At 34.3% G+C, this 18,142-nt stretch overlaps 4 protein-coding genes across 15 annotated transcripts in view; 2 read left to right on the top strand and 2 right to left on the bottom strand.

Annotated features, from left to right (window-relative positions):
- Positions 1 to 6,739: 6,739 nt before the first annotated feature.
- Positions 6,740 to 10,608, bottom strand: LOC128259590 (odorant receptor 63a). Its single transcript, XM_052992136.1, has 10 exons — positions 10,398 to 10,608; positions 10,247 to 10,343; positions 9,424 to 9,568; positions 9,179 to 9,373; positions 8,922 to 9,026; positions 8,705 to 8,870; positions 7,325 to 7,430; positions 7,161 to 7,265; positions 6,908 to 7,063; positions 6,740 to 6,847 (listed from the first exon to the last, which is right to left on the bottom strand). The coding sequence occupies exons 1-10, from the start codon at positions 10,604 to 10,606 to the stop codon at positions 6,791 to 6,793; spliced, it is 1,341 nt and encodes a 446-aa protein (XP_052848096.1). The 5' UTR covers positions 10,607 to 10,608; the 3' UTR covers positions 6,740 to 6,790.
- A 687-nt stretch (positions 10,609 to 11,295) lies between these two features.
- On the top strand, positions 11,296 to 12,530 carry LOC128259596 (uncharacterized). The gene is made up of 3 exons (XM_052992145.1): positions 11,296 to 11,755; positions 11,819 to 12,345; positions 12,404 to 12,530. The coding sequence occupies exons 1-3, from the start codon at positions 11,353 to 11,355 to the stop codon at positions 12,449 to 12,451; spliced, it is 978 nt and encodes a 325-aa protein (XP_052848105.1). The 5' UTR covers positions 11,296 to 11,352; the 3' UTR covers positions 12,452 to 12,530.
- A 325-nt stretch (positions 12,531 to 12,855) lies between these two features.
- On the top strand, positions 12,856 to 13,779 carry LOC128259308 (uncharacterized). Its single transcript, XM_052991615.1, is given in 3 exon segments — positions 12,856 to 13,317; positions 13,383 to 13,700; positions 13,703 to 13,779. Coding segments are annotated over 3 exon segments (780 nt in total). The 5' UTR covers positions 12,856 to 12,932.
- Positions 13,780 to 15,378: 1,599 nt separating this feature from the next.
- The window catches only part of LOC128259570 (potassium voltage-gated channel protein Shab), a 75,386-nt gene continuing 72,622 nt past the window's right edge, over positions 15,379 to 18,142 (bottom strand). For 7 of the 12 annotated variants that reach the window (XM_052992058.1, XM_052992056.1, XM_052992064.1 and 4 more), the window contains exon 11: positions 15,379 to 16,763. In XM_052992058.1, the coding sequence (XP_052848018.1) occupies positions 16,549 to 16,763 (215 nt within the window). In that variant the 3' untranslated portion in view covers positions 15,379 to 16,548. Of the gene's footprint in view, positions 16,764 to 17,433; positions 17,605 to 18,142 lie in introns of all 12 variants that reach the window. The other 5 variants (XM_052992063.1, XM_052992066.1, XM_052992065.1 and 2 more) reach the window with 3 other exon arrangements.

The following is an 18,142-nucleotide window of genomic DNA, read 5'->3' as shown; positions in this document are numbered from 1 at the left end:
AAAACCAAATAAATCTTTTAACTGCCTGAGTAAATTCTAAAGGAGTGATAGAAGTAGTAGAAAGTTATTATACATTTATTAAGTTTATTTGCTTATCTACTCAACCATCTGTTATATTATTTACTTAGCTTCTAAAAAATCAGTAGTTTTTATCTGAACAAAGTACACTGTAAGAAAAAGAAGTAAATCGAAATTTTTTTAAAATCTTGTATTAAAATTAAAATGTATTTAAATATTTTAATATTAAATCAAAATATTTAAATGCATTGTATTTAATAATATTATTTAACATTTAATTTTATTATGTATACAACTTTAAATTCAATCAGTGTAACATTCTTTAGTAGAAATGGAAGTAGTTTTTATACTTATCTACTCAACTATTTATAATCTTAGCATTTTAAATACAGTAGCTTTTACCTCAACTTAGAGTAACAATGATTTTTGAATTTATAAAGTGAAGTGTTTAAGTTCTTATTCTGTGAAATTTTATATATGTTAAAAATGATTTTACCAAAAGTTTAACCATAAGTTATTCAAGGGCGTGGCACCTCGCTTAATTGTGTTTGTCTGCAATGGAGATGGCCAAAAGTATTCGCATTACCTTCTTGTTCCCACCGAGCTTAAAATAACAATTGACTGTTGCTGCTGCTGTCGTCCTTGTCCTTATTGTAGTTGCTGTTTTTGCCCCTCTTCATTTGCACTGCAAATGTGCGAAGAAAAGCGGGAAAAGGCGGGAGTGGGCGGCAAAATGGGAGCTGGAGAAGAAAAGATGGCGAAGATGGAAACGAGGGCTCCTGCAGCTTAGCGTTAATTCCCATGAAACTCGAACGGATGTGCAGACTGGCACGCACTCAGACACACAGGATACCCATACACACGCATAACCAAGGAGCATCAAGTGCCATTTCGCATGACTAAGTTGAGCGAAATTAAAAAAGAAATTGCATAAAAACTCGCACAACGCCAGCACAACTGAATAAAATGAAATGCTGCCCGCGGAGGAGTCAAAAAAGAAAAAACAAAGAAGGAAAATAAGGAAAATGGCGAAAAGCCGGCAAGGGAAAACGGAAAACGACAAAGTAGCGCCTGCAGCTTAAAGTGCAGCAAATTAAATTTCACCCCGGAAAAGTTTCAGCCACAGCCTTTCTTGGCCGCATTCTCAAGTGGCCACGCTACAGCCTCAAAAGTAGTTGAACAATTACAGTGAGCACTTTAATTAAAAAAAATAGACTTAATATACAAATTAAAGTATAATATAAATATTGGAAAAAAAAACACAAAAGACAATTAAGAATATTAATGTGTTTCTTTAAAATATAAATTTAGATAAATATTGATTATAATTTTGCTTCCCAAGAGAGAGTTTTACAAACATATAACTAGTATCCTAAGTTCCTGTGCATTGGTTTAGTCTTTTTTTTCAGTAAATGAGTGAATTTAATAATCAAAAATTAAGAATAAAACAAAACTTATCTAACAATACTTAACAACTTAAAAATAAAAAACCTATTCACCAACTAAAATATAAAATAAAAAATTTTGATAAATATATTTTATAATTGTGCTTCTTAAGTTCATATATATATACCTAAATTTTTGTGCATTGGCTAAGTTTATTTATTTAGTGAGTGAGTGAATTCCATAATGAAAAATAAAGACTATTGAATGTCTTCTGGATTTTGAACTAGTTTTTATTCGATATTTTTATGTTTGAGATTTAAATAATATTAATTGGGTTAATTTAATGATATTATTAATGAAGGCCTAGCATTTTTTATTGTGTATTGTACCTGCACAAAAGCAGTCCATTGGTTAACAGGGATTACAAAGCCTCGGTTCTAGGACATTGTTTCACAGCTCAAAGACACTTCCGGTTGTAGGCCTTCGAATGTGGCAGGTCTCACACTCTCCTTGCTGCAAAAAAAATCTGAAATGTCTCCTTGAAATTCGCATGAAATGCTGCTAGGTTTTTGAACGAAAATCGGTGCAACTTTCCCACCTGACCTTTGTATGTGCTCAGATCCTGAACGGTTTTGGCATTTCTTTTGTCTGCGCCCAACGTTTTCTCAATTTCATTTAGCCAAACTGGTTTTTCCTGTGCCTGGGGGAAATTTCGGCATGCACTTTTTTTTGGTTGGTTACTAAAATCCATTGAATGAAGGTATGCTGCAATAACTCGATAAAATCCAGACTTTAAATGAAACTGAAAAGCCTTGAGAGCTAAGAAAAGGTAGACATTTCCAATATGTGTTTCTATTTAAGTTACCAAAAATATAGCTAAATTTATTATTTCAAAGGCTGTTTTAATTAACACATTTTTTCATTCTCTGTTTTTATTAAGAATTTTATAATTGCTGAAATTTGCTTGAATATGATTTACGAATACGTTTGGGATCAACAAAAACTTTATGAATCTTAAATCATGCATTAACAAGAAAGATATTAACATATTAATTTTTAAAAAACATGTGTATAAGCAAAATCCAAAAAAATTAAATTCTGACAGTTTGAAACCCTTTGAATGTCAATAAAGTTAATTGCAGATTGCCTTTTAGGGAGTCGTTTAAAAGCTTATTTTATTCCTCTGCTCCCGGATTTCATTCAGAGTTCTGTTTACTTTTATGGTGTTCTTTTGGGTTGGCACACAATTGACTTATATTCCTGGCACTGGCGAATGAAGACCTAAAGTCGACATATATTTCCCCGGCACGTGCTCGCCCCCACACTCATCCTTTTTCGTCCTTTTCGAGTGGGTGGGTGGGATCAAAGACAGTCCTGCATACATATACATACATATTAGCTCCATTATGGCCAAGACAATCCAGCTAATAGAGCCGAAACAGAGCCATGGAAGAAGGGTCTAGGCATCCGCATTTCTCCCCATTTCTAATGCGACACCCAATCGGATTTGTCAGCAATGTCCGGCCAGATGGTCGTAGATGAATTCTGTTTGTCCCACTGATTACGCATCAAGTGCCATGGGGAAAGGACACTGGCACACTGGGCATAAGCAAATTGTGGACAAATGGTAAAAAAAGACGAGCAGGGCACTCTCAATTCCGGTGGGACAAACAGTAAACAGGAAAGTTGTTTGCCTTTCCTCGCATGGGTCAATATGTGTGTATATTTCAAGTTACGTGGGCGAACACGAAGAAACTAAAATATATCCATATACGGAGAGTGTGACAGTGCTGCCCACAGCCAAAAAACGGACGGAAAGGCATAACTTTTGGAAAAAATCGCAAAAGCAAAACTGTTTATTTTCATAACCAGGCAAATTCCTAATAAATCGTTATTTAAATCTTCATTATTTTTTTGTTTGCTATTTTGCAAAAACCGACCAAAAATTAAATTTTTCAGATGGGAATTCCAAGCGATTAAAATATGTATGACGAGTTTACAGAGGTTGTAGTTTAGACGTTTGACCATTATTTTCCAACGTTTTGATAAAAATAACAAACACATTCCAACATTAAACCATTATATTCCATAGTTTTGATAAAAAAAAACTGCAATTTAAACTCATATTTTCGAGGTCGCCAATTTCATCATTTTTTTCAAAATTTGATCCAACCCAAAATTTTTGAGCTGTGAACGCCGATTTGTTGGAAATTTGATGACGAGTTTAACGAGGTATGGCATTCCAACATTAAACCTTTATATTTTATAGTTTTGATCAAAAAACTGCAATTTAAACTCATATTTTCGAGGTCGCCAATTTTAGCATTTTTAGCATGATGGTATCATCATTTTCTTCAAAATTTGATCCAACCACAAATTTTTGAGCTGTGAATGCAGTTTGTTGGAAATTTTATGACGAATTCAACGAGGTATGGAATTCCAATATTAATCCATTATATTCCATAGTTTTGATCAAAAAAGTGCAATTTAAACTCATATTTTCGAGGTCGCGAGTTTTAGCATTTTTTATAGATTACGTAAATATTGCTGCAAAAGGTATTGATTTTATGCTGAAAATCGACAGATCTGTCTCGGCAAAGTCATAATAGCAGCACTGTTGTGGACAGCAGTTGGCGGAAGTAAATATAACTGATTTATTTTTGGATTCTTTCTGTCGGAATCATGGAATTTTCCTTTTAGGTTTCCTTTTTGATTTTTTTATGAGGGTTTTATTTATCTTACCAAAAATTTTTAAACATTTTTATTTTACATACATTTTATAATCAAAAGATTTGTAAATTTTGTAAAGAATAACAATAATGTTCTCTTATCGAAAATTAGTTTCGCTTTACATTGTATATTTTCGCACTTACTTTCCTTAACAAGCCAAAGCAGCGAAGTGTGAATGCAAATATTTGGTTTACATTTAACGTGAATCTCGTTTACAGCAATGGCTGAAATTCCCGTGAAGTACTTAATATACGTTACATTGTGTATACGCCCTGTGGCTCCACTCCAAAGACTGACAAGTGGAGCACACGCATGCAAGCCAGCTCGATTGTGTGCTAGACAAACAATTGTACACCATTACAAAAAGGGTATTTAAGGCAGTAGAAGTTGGAGTGGGAGTGGGAATGGGAGTCCAATGTCCTGGGAGTCCTGGTTGTCACACGTGTGCATTCGAGTGCAGATCATTTATCATGCCAGTCTTTGACTCGCCTCCTTTTCGCGTTGATCTTTCACCATTTCCCACGTGAACGAATCCATTTTCCCAGCAAAACACAAAGGAGAAAAAAGAGCAAACATTGAAGGTACAGGTGCCCTTAATGAGCCGGTGGCCGGTGAGTCAACAACTTTTATTTTATTGTCGCTCTAATTGGACAATTAGCAGAGGACTGAGAAGTGTGAAAAAAATATATATAATAAATAAAATGCCAAGAAACTAAGCTGCAATTAGACATAAGGTTACAAGTTTCACTTCAAAGGACTTACACTCAGAAAAAAGTATTCCTCTTAAATACAAAATGGTATATGAGCTTTATGTTTAGTAAGGTGAATATTTTATTTCAGAAAAATGAATCCATTTATTAGTTTTCATTTAATTAAATAGCATATTAGTTAAAAATACATATATGGGTACAATATTTATATTTAAATTGTATACATTTAATATTTATCGTTTGATATTTAATTTGAGGTGCTTATAAAATATTTCTGGGCATTTAAAACAATTTATAAATTGAATAAAGCCCAGCCATTTTTTGCAATAACAAGTTCCAATATTTCACTCTCCGGTAATGGCCACAAAAAGAAAAAAATAAAAAGAAAAAACACAAACTGGATAACAGCCAGGCCACAATGCATAAAGTATTGTTGTCCTTGGACAAATATAAAACATAATGCGAAAAATAAATGCCTGAAAAGGCGTTCGCTCACAGCGTGGGAACGGGATATATGCAGCTAAAGAATATTCATGTGCCTCAATAAACCGAAAAGAAAAGATGTCCTTTTTGAGCAAGGCACTAAAGTGAGGCAAAGATGCTAAAAGTAGGAGAGGAAAATAAAGAAGGGCAAACAAAGGAAGCGCAAACAGCAAACGTGCATTAAAAATATTGAGAGTCTGGCTCCCCGAGATGGGAATAAAAGCGAAACTAACAATTAAAGTCGCGATTTGCTGGCAAGAAAGGCATTTAAAGCAGCACATAATGCCAGTATATATACTTATAAACAGAGGCAACGTAAAGACAATCGCCGAAGTTCTCTGTTTCGCTCCGCCGAGTGCCCGGCAAAATAAATAAAATTGATTAGAAACGGCAATGGCAGCGGCATCGATGCTCCTTATCTGCTGGCAATTTCATTATTTTAATGCGCCACACGACCATCAAAACTTATGGGCGGGGCAATCTGACTGACGGAACAGGACACTGGGCACGGGACACAGGACACAAGAGACAGGACAACGGACACTGGAGTATTGATTGACCGGACTCTGCATCCTGTCAACAGTTTCAGCCAGACAGTTTAAGGGCACACACGCAGAAAAGAGTAAATACAATATTGTCATTATCAATTAGATTGAATTTAAAAATATAAAATATCATTTAAAAAAATATTGATTTAAAAAATAACTATTTTGTTTAAATATCAATGTCCATTTTCTTTTCACATATTAAGATAGTATAGAATTGTCAATATCATAAAAATCATATATACAACTGTCATATCTCCAACTTATAAATATTGAAACATATTCAATATGTTTAGCTTTCTTAAGAACTACTAACAATTTTTTTGTAGCAATTAAAATTAAATAGTTTTTAATTTTATTTAAAAAAAAATTAAATAAATAAATGTAGGTAAGTACAAGCTCGTGTTTGTTATTTTTGAAAAATTAAAGTCGTTTTATAAAAGTAAACTCATTTTGATAAAAAAACATAGGTAACCTATATAATTGTATATAAATATTTAGCTGTGGACATGCAAAGGCTTTTTTATAACTTTCTTCCAGTACAAACACATGTTTTTTATCTTCATTTGTAATTCATTTAAGAACAAAAATCTAAATGTTAAAAAAAAAATCTCAATATAAAAAAATCATAGGCAACCAAAACATTTTTTTTTATATTTATTGAGGGAGCACATTTCATTTTTTTTAAATCAAAATTTAATTTGTATGGTTTACCCATATTTTGATAAATAAAATAAATAAATCATAGGTAACCCATCTTTGTTATAACTTTTGTCCAGTGCACACTCATTTTATTCAATTTCTGTGACATTTTGCTCTTCCATTTTGATGTATCACCAATGGCAGAAAAATACTGAATAGTGAAAAATACTCATTTTTTGCCACTGCACGGACTGTTATTTTATTCAGCTTTGAGCCCTATTTCTGGTTGACATTCTGCAGCAGCAGGAAGTACTGTCCACTTGTCCGGACCATCTGCGAATCAATCAAGTAGAATGGTTAGGTGGGGCATCTACCTTTGCACTTCCCACTCACCGCCATCAGAGTGGGCAGGGACATTTGCATGAACCAGGACACGTCCAGCCTGAAGCCCCGGTTCGTGCGCATCAGCACCATGCGGATGAGCTGGCGGAACTCCCGGGATTCCCCGTACCATTGCACCTCGTAGAAGGCCCTGCCAATCTGCTCGCTCTGCGGTGGGAGTTAGTCTGCGATTAGTCACGCAATTAGACATCAATCAGTACGCGAATGGGTGGGGGACCAACCCCTCCATCGCAATGTCACCTACAGCCGTCGTAAATCGCTGGCCATTGTAGCAGTACACGACTATCTGGTAGCCGCCTGCAATCAGGTACAAGGTCATCCGGAACAAAATAATGCTGCTGTTGCTGCCCTGCGGAGAGTTTAAAGTAAATTCCCCACACTAAATCCATTCCTCTATCAAAGTCTTACAAATCCCACGCTCATCTGGAATAGAGCCAATCCGAAGCCAAAAAGGCTGAGCAGGAACTGCGAGAAGGTGACTTGCCGAAAACAATCGTTGATCTCTTCTGCAAAGCTTTCAAACAAAAGAAAAGTAAAAAAAATATGTATATTAAATAAAAATAGATTTATTGAATATGTCGCTTTTATTTTGCGCTGAAATATGTCGTTTAAAAAATGCTAAAATTAGCGACCTCGAAAAAATGAGTTAAAATTTCAGTTTTTTAATCAAAACTATAAAATATAAAGGTTTTATGTTTGAATGCCATATCTCGTTGAATTCGTCATAAAATTTCCAACAAACTGGCATTCACAGCTCAAAAATTTTGGGTTGGATCAAATTTTGAAAAAAATGATGATGGTACCCCTTATAAAAATGCTAAAATTGGCGACCTCGAAAATATGAGTTTAAATTGCAGTTTTTTGATTAAAACTATAATATATAATTGTTTAATGTTGGAATGCCATACCTCGTTGAATACGTCATAAAATTTCCAACAAACTGGCATTCACAGCTCAACAATTTTGGGTTGGATCAAATTTCGAAAAAAATGATGAAATTGGCGACCTCGAAAATATGAGTTTAAATTGCCGTTTTTTAATCAAAACTATAAAACATAAAGGATTTATGTTGGAATGCTATACCTCGTTGAATTCGTCATAAAATTTGCAACAAACTGGCATTCACAGCTCAAAAATTTTGGGTTGGATCAAAATTCGAAAAAAATGATGATGCTAAAATTGGCGACCTTGAAAATATGAGTTTAAATTGCAGTTTTTTGATTAAAACTATGATATATAATTGTTTAATGTTGGAATGCCATACCTCGTTGAATTCGTCAAAAAATTTCCAACAAACTGGCATTCACAGCTCAAAAATTTTGGGTTGGATCAAATTTCGAAAAAAATGATGATGGTACCCCTTATAAAAATGAGAAAATTGGCACCCTACAAAAAATGAGTTTAAATTGCAGTTTTTGATCAAAATTATGGAATATACTGGTTTGATGTTGGAATGCCATACCTCGTTGAAATCGTCATAAAATTTCCAACAAACTGGCTTTCATAGCTCAAAATGTTGTGCTGGGTAAATTTTCGAAAAAAAGATGATGGTACCCCTTGTATAAAATGATAAAATTGGCAACCTCTAAAAAATGAGTTAAAATTTCAGTTTCTTGATCAAAACTAAAATTCTTAAATTTACCCTGTGCAAACCATTTTAAATCAAAACTCTTAAGGGTGATATAAGTTTTCGCACTTTTTAAAGTTAAATAATATATTAATTTTTCGTTATTATTTACTTTGTGTTCCCTTCTCCTTCGTGTGACTTTACGAGTTTTGGCTACTTACTTTGCAACCCGTTGGTACTGATAGATGCACCATCTAAGATATTCCACTCTGCGTTCTGGTGGTACCAACTCGGATGTGGAATAGTCAATCATCTGATTGAGTGATTTGATTAGTCCCACACTATGCAGGCATAAAACAATGAAAACTCCATCAAAACTGATGGCACCTAAGGAGATGGAATAGTAAACAATTTTCTGAACAAAAACCAGATACTCACTCATGCCGCAGATATAAAGAGAGCAGGTCTCCAGATACATTTGTATATAGTAATAGGGGAACTCTAAACCTTTTTCTGCCCATCCTGGATAGAGTGATGGCAGAGCTAAAGTAGGTTAAGGTTTATAATATATGTTTCTTCTTCAAAAATCAATATTTATTGGAAGTTATAGTTAACAATGATTATTGCTTGTTGGTAACAAAAATCATACTTTAAGAATTTCGTGTATTTTAAATTTTATTATGGCTTGTACTTACGTAACACAATTTCGTAGGAACCTTTGGGGCGTGTGAAGTGTCGATAGAGAGTGGTGGCCAGGGAGTTGATAAAATAGTTTGTGGTAATGCAAATGCAGCAATACAAGTAGACAAGTAGTTGCCTACGAGTGTTGGCCCAGTATCGATCCATTGTGGACTCCACCTTCTCTCGGATTGTCTTAATCACAGGTAGATCTATTTAAACTTAATGCATTAATGAACTATTTCGATTAAAAATAACTTACCTGACATCCTTTCAAAGAGTTCGCACTTTTGCAGCAAATCATGGCAGCGAGCTCTTCTCAATAGATCGTAAATCTGACGATGGGCGAATAGAAAATACCACATCTTCGCTATTGAAGAGAGAAACTGGAAGGCAGTGCTAACTGTCTGGGGATATGCAAATTAAATAAGTTTATTAATAAACATGTATATAAAATTAATATAAATACATGTATACTCTAATGGGTACATTTATTTTTTGATTGGTCCTTATAATAAAAAAGAAATTTAACATTCTAACCGATGACAATAAAATGAATATAAAATCTTCTAAGGTATTTAAAAAAATGCAAGTCATTGTATTTTTTAGAGAAATGATAAATAAGTGATCAGTTAATAGACAACAAAGTTAGTATGACAGAAATGTCTAAGAAGGAATGGAATTTGTAATTTATAGAAATGTTTAAATCGGCAGCAACAACAGAATGAACAAAACAAAACCATAAGAGGTATTTTCACTTTTAATATAAAAAAAAAGTAATTAAATAAATAAAGTGTCTACAAAAATGGAACTTTTATTTTATAGAAATGTATAGATCGTCACATTATGCAAAAGAATAGAAAAAGAAATAAGGTGAAAAAGAAATGAAAAATTTGATTTCTTAAAATACAACAAAATAATTATAATAGAAATGTCTGAAAAGGAATAAAATTAAATTCTATAAAAAAGTTTTTAAGATCAGGAACTTCCTTTTACTCTAGATATAAAAAATTAATAAAGTTTCCTATAAAATAAACAATATTTTTAACTAATTTTCGTTAAATTAAAGATTATTAGTAACCCACCTCGACGATGCGCGGTATGTCATGAATATTCCTAGCCAACATCTGCCAGTGGCCGTAAAGCGAAGCCAGGCTACTCAGGCTGAGAACAATAGTCCAGCTGATAAAGTAAAATTGTTACTGAATAGTAAATCTCTCCAATCGAAATACTCACATTCTGAATACCTGACCACAGCGAGAGGGATCCATGAGATTAAAGCCCACCGTGTAGGCGATTCGGATCATCTCCCTGATGCTGCGATAATTCCGTTTTTTAAGCTCAGCCGCCTCTTGTGGTGAGTACATGTCGTCTAATCGAGGACTAATTTTGTTAATCGAGCATTTATAGAGACTATCAGGGGGCGTGGCTTTCGAGGTTGGCATTAATTAGATAGTTCAGCTAGAAACCACGCCCCATTACGTGGGAAAAGTTTCACTAAATAATTGAAATACTTTCCCTAGGCAGGAGAAATGGGAAAAAGGGAGTGGGTGATTCTCGACATGTCCTGTGGTTAATTAGCCCGACCAATAATTAGATCCACAGGCGTTATTATATCCTCTGAGAGCTTTAAGGACTTTTAGCCTAGGATATTAAGCTTTTAATTTACTTCTGGCAAGAGAAGTTTTCCACCAAAGCTTTGTGGCTGTAAGCTCCCAGCCAAAAATTTAAAAATTCTTTTGGCTTTTTACCGCCAAGGGTGGTGAAACAAAATATACACACCAATGTATGTTACTTGGTAATGTCAGGTTTATGTATAGACTATTTTGCTTTTGGGTGAAATATTTAAAACAGGTACCCATTGATTATCAACTCTATTTTTGACAGCCCTTGCAGTTATCGCATGATAATCCCCGAAAAGGTCATGATAACCAAATCGCCCAAAATATGCAAGTAAGTCTACGAATTGTTGTAATTGTTTTCTGATAAAATATTGAAGATAAGACAATATTCAGGCTAACCAAATTTTGTAAATCGGATTAAGAACCAAAGATAGTACCAGAACTTCAATGGAATTACTTTGTATTTTTGATACAAGCCCAGAAGTAGTTTTCCTATTTAATACTCTTATTCGGGGTCAATATTTTCAGTTCTCAATTTACCGTGTAGGCAGAAAGATCTTAACAAAGAAATGGTTGACCTTAAAATTTTAAATTTAAATGACGATTGTCTCTTTCTTATATTAAAGTATCTAAGCATTAAAGACCTCATAAATCTAGCGGATACCTCTATTAAGTTTCGACACATTTTGTTGAGTAGGCCGCCTGCTTTTTATCCAGTTTTCCATGGAAACCAAGCCGATGGCAATAAGCCAGTGTTATATTACTCCTCGGTGGCTATTAAACTCATGAGAATCGTATCAAATAAAGTGAAAACTCTGGGTGTGATACAGGGACATGGTTATGACAGAGAGGATCTTGGCAACGTCGTTCGAGATTTTCGAATTCTAACAAAAGCAAAAAACAAAATAGATCTGCGACATTGCCTTGGAGAAAAACCCAGACTTGAGGATATGTTACGATTTTCCTCCTATAGTAAGAACTTTTGAGGTAGGAAAACGAAGAAAATGTAACTAATAAACTATTTTAATTTAACAGCTCGTGACTATTTGAGTGTAAACATACCTTCTTGTATTTGTTACCTTGAGGAGTTTTTTCAACTTATTCCTGATTTGCGGGAACTACGACTTTCCGGATTCGCCAAATGTTCAGATTGTGTTCGACTTATACTGAAATGCTTTCCTAAGCTGGATGAACTCTGGATTCGGGGAACCTGTCTCAAACTTCCATCTGATTATGAATTGATATCACAGATGGGCTCTTTAACGAGACTCTCACTTAATGTTGGTGGACCCAATTGCTTAGCACCTTTGGCCAATTTAACTGAACTTCGATCTTTGTATGTGGAGAGTATATATAGCTACATATCCCCAGTAGAAATTTTAGATATCATTCAGAAGTGTAAGAAGTTGGAGTTTCTGTACTGCTATTATATAAATCATGGTCAACAGCCCCATGATTCCATTGCAAATCTCTTTAGGAGAATTAAGTCGATCCGAGACCCAAGCCAACAGAATCCACTTCAGTTGCATACATATTTGGACCCACCTTTGTCTGAAGAAAATGTAAGTGTTATATATAGTATTAATATTTCTTTATGTAATTTGGTTTTATGTTTTCCAGAAAAAGCTGATCGATAAGGCTTACTTCGAATATCGCCGCCAGCCCTAGAATTTTAACCCAATATATTAATTTTAAATAGAAACCGATATTTCATCTATATCTAACTATTATTAAATTATCTTTTTTTAACCTCATAAATAAAGACAAACTGCTAAATTGCTTATATATTTTCATAACTTTTTGCTCATATAGATTTAAATACGCCTTAATATATTTGTATGCTGTATGCAGTTATCGCATGCTAATCCCTAGTAAGCCAGGATTAGCAAATCGCCCTAAATTTGCAAATATTTCCGTGTATTTAGGCAACATGTTTTCTGATAATTTATTTAAGATAAGACAATGGCAATTTGAGCAAATCGGATTAAAAACCATAGATAGTCTTAGAATTTTAATAGAATTATTTGGTATTTTCGTAATAGAACAAAAAGTTTCTTTATCAGTAATTTTCCTATTAAATGCTCTCATTCGCGGTCAATATTTTTCAGTTATCATTTTACCGTTTAGCTTGAAAGATCTTTACATCGAAATGGTTGCCCTCAATATTTTAAATTTAAATGACGACTGTCTTTATCATATATTAAAGTATCCAAGCATCAACGACCTCATAAATCTAGCCGATACTTCTACAAGGTTTCGACAGATTTTGTTGAGTAGGCAGCCTGACTTTTATCCAGTTTTCCATGGAAAGCCAGTGTTATATTACTCAACGGTGGCCATTAAACTCATGAGAATCGTATCAAAAAACGAGAAAACTCTGGAGGTGATACAAGGACATGATTATGATACGGAGGATCTTGATAACGAAGTGCGAGGTTTTCAATTTCTTACAAAAGCTAAAAACAAAATAGAATTGCGACATTGCCTTGGAGAAATACCCAGACGTGAGGATCTGTATCTTTTTCCCTGCTTTAGTAAGAACAAATATGGTACGAAAACAAACAAAATATAACTTCAACTAACTACTTTAATATTACAGATCGAGACTATTTGAGTGTAAATATACCTTCTTGTATTTGTTACCTTGAGGAGTTTTTTCACCTTATGTCCGATTTGCGGGAGCTCCGAATTTCCGGATTCGCCAAGTGTTCAGATTGTATTCGACTTATACTGAAATGCTTTCCTAAGCTGGATGAACTCTGGATCCGTGGAAACTGCCTCAAACTTCCATCTGACTACGAATTGATATCACAGATGGGCTCTTTAACGAAATTCTCAGTTTACGTTGGTGGACCCAATTGCCTACCACCGTTGGCCAATTTAAATGAACTTCGGACTCTATATGTGGAGAGAATATACTCTACATATCCCCAACAAAAATTATAGATGATATAATTATTTTTAACAGTCCATTTTTATACATTACCTTTTCTTAACCTCATATATAATGATGCACTGTTAAATGTTACTCAATGATTTATATATTTTCATGACTTTTCGCTCATATAGATTTAAATACGCTTTAATAAATTTGTATGCTCGCCAACGATTTCCGGTATTCAATTTAGCTGATTTACAATCGTCGTCGTCATCAGACTACATTAAAATGTATGTATCGTTAGGTAAATAATTTAAATATTAATAACATCTTGCGTTTGCACATGTTGCACTTAAGTCGTGTATTTGCTCTGCTCTGCTCTGCTCGTCAATAACTAAATATATCTCGTTAGTTTTATTTCAAGTTCAATTCGTTTGCTGCTGGCGCAAAATGAGTTCGAAAAATAAAAGAACTGAAACTGCTTCTTCTGAAGGGGCTTGTTGTATATGAAATAAATATTTACAAAAGTTACAATTAAGATTATGGAGTGGCGGAATGTGGCCGGTGCTCACCAAAAAACCGTGTACTATTGATAATCCTTAATGAATTGCTTACAAAAGTTTTGGATGCCATAAGCATTTGTTAATACGTACACATATTTCTAAAAATGTTTAACTATATTACTTCGAGTTCTTGACTTCTTGACATTAGTTATCGAATAGTGTTTTTGTTGTCGTTTTTTTGGTTTGGTTTTGTGTTTGTGTTGATGCCTGTGTTATTTTTTCTTATCAATTTGAAAAGCGGACGATGAGACATTTTATTATCGTCTCGTAATAAAATTTGTGTAGTTTTCTTTACAGTGTATGTGAGTGTGGCTGAGTGTGTGTGTGTGTGTGTGTATCTGTGAGAGGTGTTGAGTGTGTGTGGGTGAGTGAGTGATTCCCTTTACTGATATGTTTCTAAGAGGCTAACTTGCATCCTGGCTCATCGCAGAGGCAACAAAAACAGGACAAATTCAAAGCCAGTTGTTGGACAGATCGATCGGCATAATCCATTGAGGATATACTGAAACACCAAAACCAAAACACTCTCGCACGCATACACTGGAAAATGGAATGTGGGGACAAACAACTTGGGTTGCAATAATTGACTAAACACGCTCTTCTTTTTTGTTTAGGGGAAACCCCTATCAAAGATTTCCAATTTTATTGCTTACGTATTCGGAAAACGAAGGACTAGTTAACTAAACATCGATTGCCTAGGGTAGAACTAACTAACTAAACTAACTAACATACGTAACACACATACACGCTCCATAACTAACTAACATTATATGGGTAGGGTACCAAACCACAATGAGAACTTTAGTAGTTGTGCTATAAAAATCTCTATAGATATTTCAAATTTTTAAAGGAATTTAAAATCTATAGAAGTATTTAAAATATATAAAGGTATATAAAATCCCTAAAGATATTTAAATCTCGAAATCTCTAGAGATATTTAAAATATCTGTATATATATTTAAAGTCTCGAAAGATATTTAATGCCTCTAGATATATTTAAAATCTCTACAGATATTTAAAATCTCTAAATAGATTTCAAATCTCTAAAGATATTTAAAATCTCTTAAGATAAACATCTCTAAAGTCTCTAAAGATATTACATATCTTTAAAGATTTTCTAAAATCTCTAAAGATATTTAAATTCTGTAAAAATATTAAAAATCTGTAAAAAAATTTAAATTCTCTAATGATGTTTAAAATCTCTAAGGACACTTAAAGTCTTTAAAGATATTTAAAATTTCAAATCTCTAAAGATTTAGATAGCATCTCAAACAATACAGTCTCAAAGTGCATTGTTCCCCAGGCCCCATAATAAATAACAACATTTACTATACACCCAAGCAACATTGCATTTACCCATTCTCCGGTGGCAAATCAGATTTTATCGGGGGATTTGAAGCCAAAAGCCAAGCTCTATCGATAAGCCCTAAGCCCTACACACACGCACATATACTTATAGATATAGAAACGAACTGGTTGCCCAACGATTTTCAACTACTTTTTCTTGACATTTTTATGAATTTGAACGATACGCGAACGATACGAACGATTTACATACAGAGATATATGCAATGCGGATCTAATTTATCGGGATCTATTTTGTCGTACATATACATCCCCCTTCTCAACTTCCTTCGATCTGCAGGATTTAGCGTACTTGCGTGATTTTGAAAAATAGTTCGAGCTATATATATATCGCTTAGTTTGTATATATATATAATGTGTAAATATGCGAGTTGCAATTGCGATGCGTGTATATTCTATAATATTGTATATACTTATAAGTTGCATTCAAAATATGAATATTTCCGTTTCATTTGTTGCTATTTAGGCTTTTCTGGTGATTTCGTCTAGATACTTATTTTGTTGTTCTGCTTAGCTGTGTCCTGAAGGCGGTAAATAAAGGTTGCTCTGTACACGAGTGGATTGTTGGGCTCTGCTATTTACACTGGTAGCAATTATAGTACTTTTAGAATTATGTAGTTAGTTTATGTTTTGCTTTTTCTTGTAGCTGTTTGTTTGTACGACTTGCGCGGCTCTTCATCTTTTGCTTTCGTTTTGTAAAAATACGCAGATCGAATTCCGGGGATCCATCTCCATCACTCCATCTCTAGACTAGGATACTGTTCATTGCTTTTATATAATTCACATTCCATGTTTGCTAACTTTGCTATCACTTTGAGTTTTCCCTTTTTGTATGTTTTGTGTATTTTGTGTGTTGTGGTGTATGTGTTTGGTGTGTTGTGTGTGGGTTTCCCTTGGAATAGGTTTTCTCTTGTTTTTTACATTTTTCTGGGGGCTGGTGTGTGTGTGGTGCCTAATTGCTACGTGCCCTCGTTCCCCGACCTCTTTGCCTCCTCGGCATCGCGTCCTTGGAGCAGGGCCCTCTGCTCGTCATTGGCCTCCGCCTCGCCCTCCTCCTCGCGATCCTCCTGGCCAGGAACAGATCCTGGCACTTGGCTGGGAACAACAGATCCCGCAGCTGGCTGATCCTCTCCAGCTCGACTGCTCACGGGCGATGTGAAGGTCGTCTCCGAGTCTGTGTGGCAAGAGGGGGAAAAATTAGTAACTTGGCTATGAACATATACCATCACAACCGATTACACAGGATGAGTGAACGATACCTAACTCATTTTTTGTGGAGCAGAACTTTTTAATTTAATGTTTAAGAAACTTAATTTTTTTTTAATATTAAAAAAAAATTATTTTTGAAAGAAAAAACAGATTTGAATTACTGAATCCCTGAAACACTTTAAAGTGCTTTAAAACAATGCATTAAAAATGTTTGAAATGAGCTTTAAAAATTCTGTTAGATTATTAATGCAGACTTTGACTTGACTTTATGTTCAATATCATTAAAAAAAGTAAGTAAAAAATCTTCTTAGCATAAAGTAAAGAGAAAAATATATTTTAATTCTAATAACCGATGTAAGTTAAAATCAATTTGTAAGGTTTTACTCTTTGTTACTGCTCCATATAAAATGGGTTAATCCTTATCGATGTGCTAGACAGAAAGCCGTATGTGTGTGATTCTGTATGGGTGTAAGAGTAATGGGCGTGTGATCTCAACTTCTAAAGCTGCAAAAACATCGATCTGGCGCTTGGACCATTAATTCAAGCTGGGTGCACAACAAATTCTGGACACTTGACAGGTGAGTTTGGTGCTAGGGATGAGCACTATAGATCGGATCGGTAATACTTGTACTAACAGATCGCCCGCCCGGCGGTTGCCTTTCTCCGTGGTGTGTCAGTGTGTCAGTGTGTGTATCTGTGGGTTCATGGGGTCATGCGAATGTGGATGTGGACTTGGATGGAGATGTAGATGCAGATGTGGTAGGGTGTAGTTTGGTGTTTTCAGAAGGCGGCATCGAAGACGGTGACTGACAGCCAGCCAGCAAGCGGGGGAAAACAAAAGAGACAAAAGAACGGTTGTAGATGATTTCTGGTTTCGTCATGGCCGAAAGAAACCCCAGGACGCACTTACAGGATGTGACAGAGAGAGACCGAGAGGGAGAAAGAAAAGGAGGGAGTAACAGCTAGCTGGCAGTGACAGAAAGTATACCCTATTTTAAAATTATTTTATATAAAATGTTACTATTTACTTATTTTAGGTAACCTTAAAAAATTCACAAAAGCAGTAAAAAGTATTATTTAATAATATTACGCCACATGTATAACTTAGTCATAAAAGTAACAAAAAAAAAAAAAAATTAAATTAACTTACAAATTAAATGTATTTTTGGAAGGTGAAAGATCTTTTATATTTTCTAATGTAAAATGACCAGTTAAAAATAACGCATAATGGTAAAAGAGGTTTCGTTGAAAATGGAATCTCTTATATTTTTTGGTAATTTTCGGTAAAAGCGTTTTTAAAAATGTATTCTTGGAAATAGTTCTGAAACTAAACCAATAAACCAA

The sequence above is a fragment of the Drosophila gunungcola genome (assembly GCF_025200985.1).
Source record: "Drosophila gunungcola strain Sukarami chromosome 3L unlocalized genomic scaffold, Dgunungcola_SK_2 000005F, whole genome shotgun sequence".
Taxonomy (NCBI): Eukaryota; Metazoa; Arthropoda; class Insecta; order Diptera; family Drosophilidae; genus Drosophila; species Drosophila gunungcola.
The sequence above is the reverse complement of the archived record's forward strand: the minus strand, read 5'-3'. Positions and strand labels throughout refer to the sequence as shown.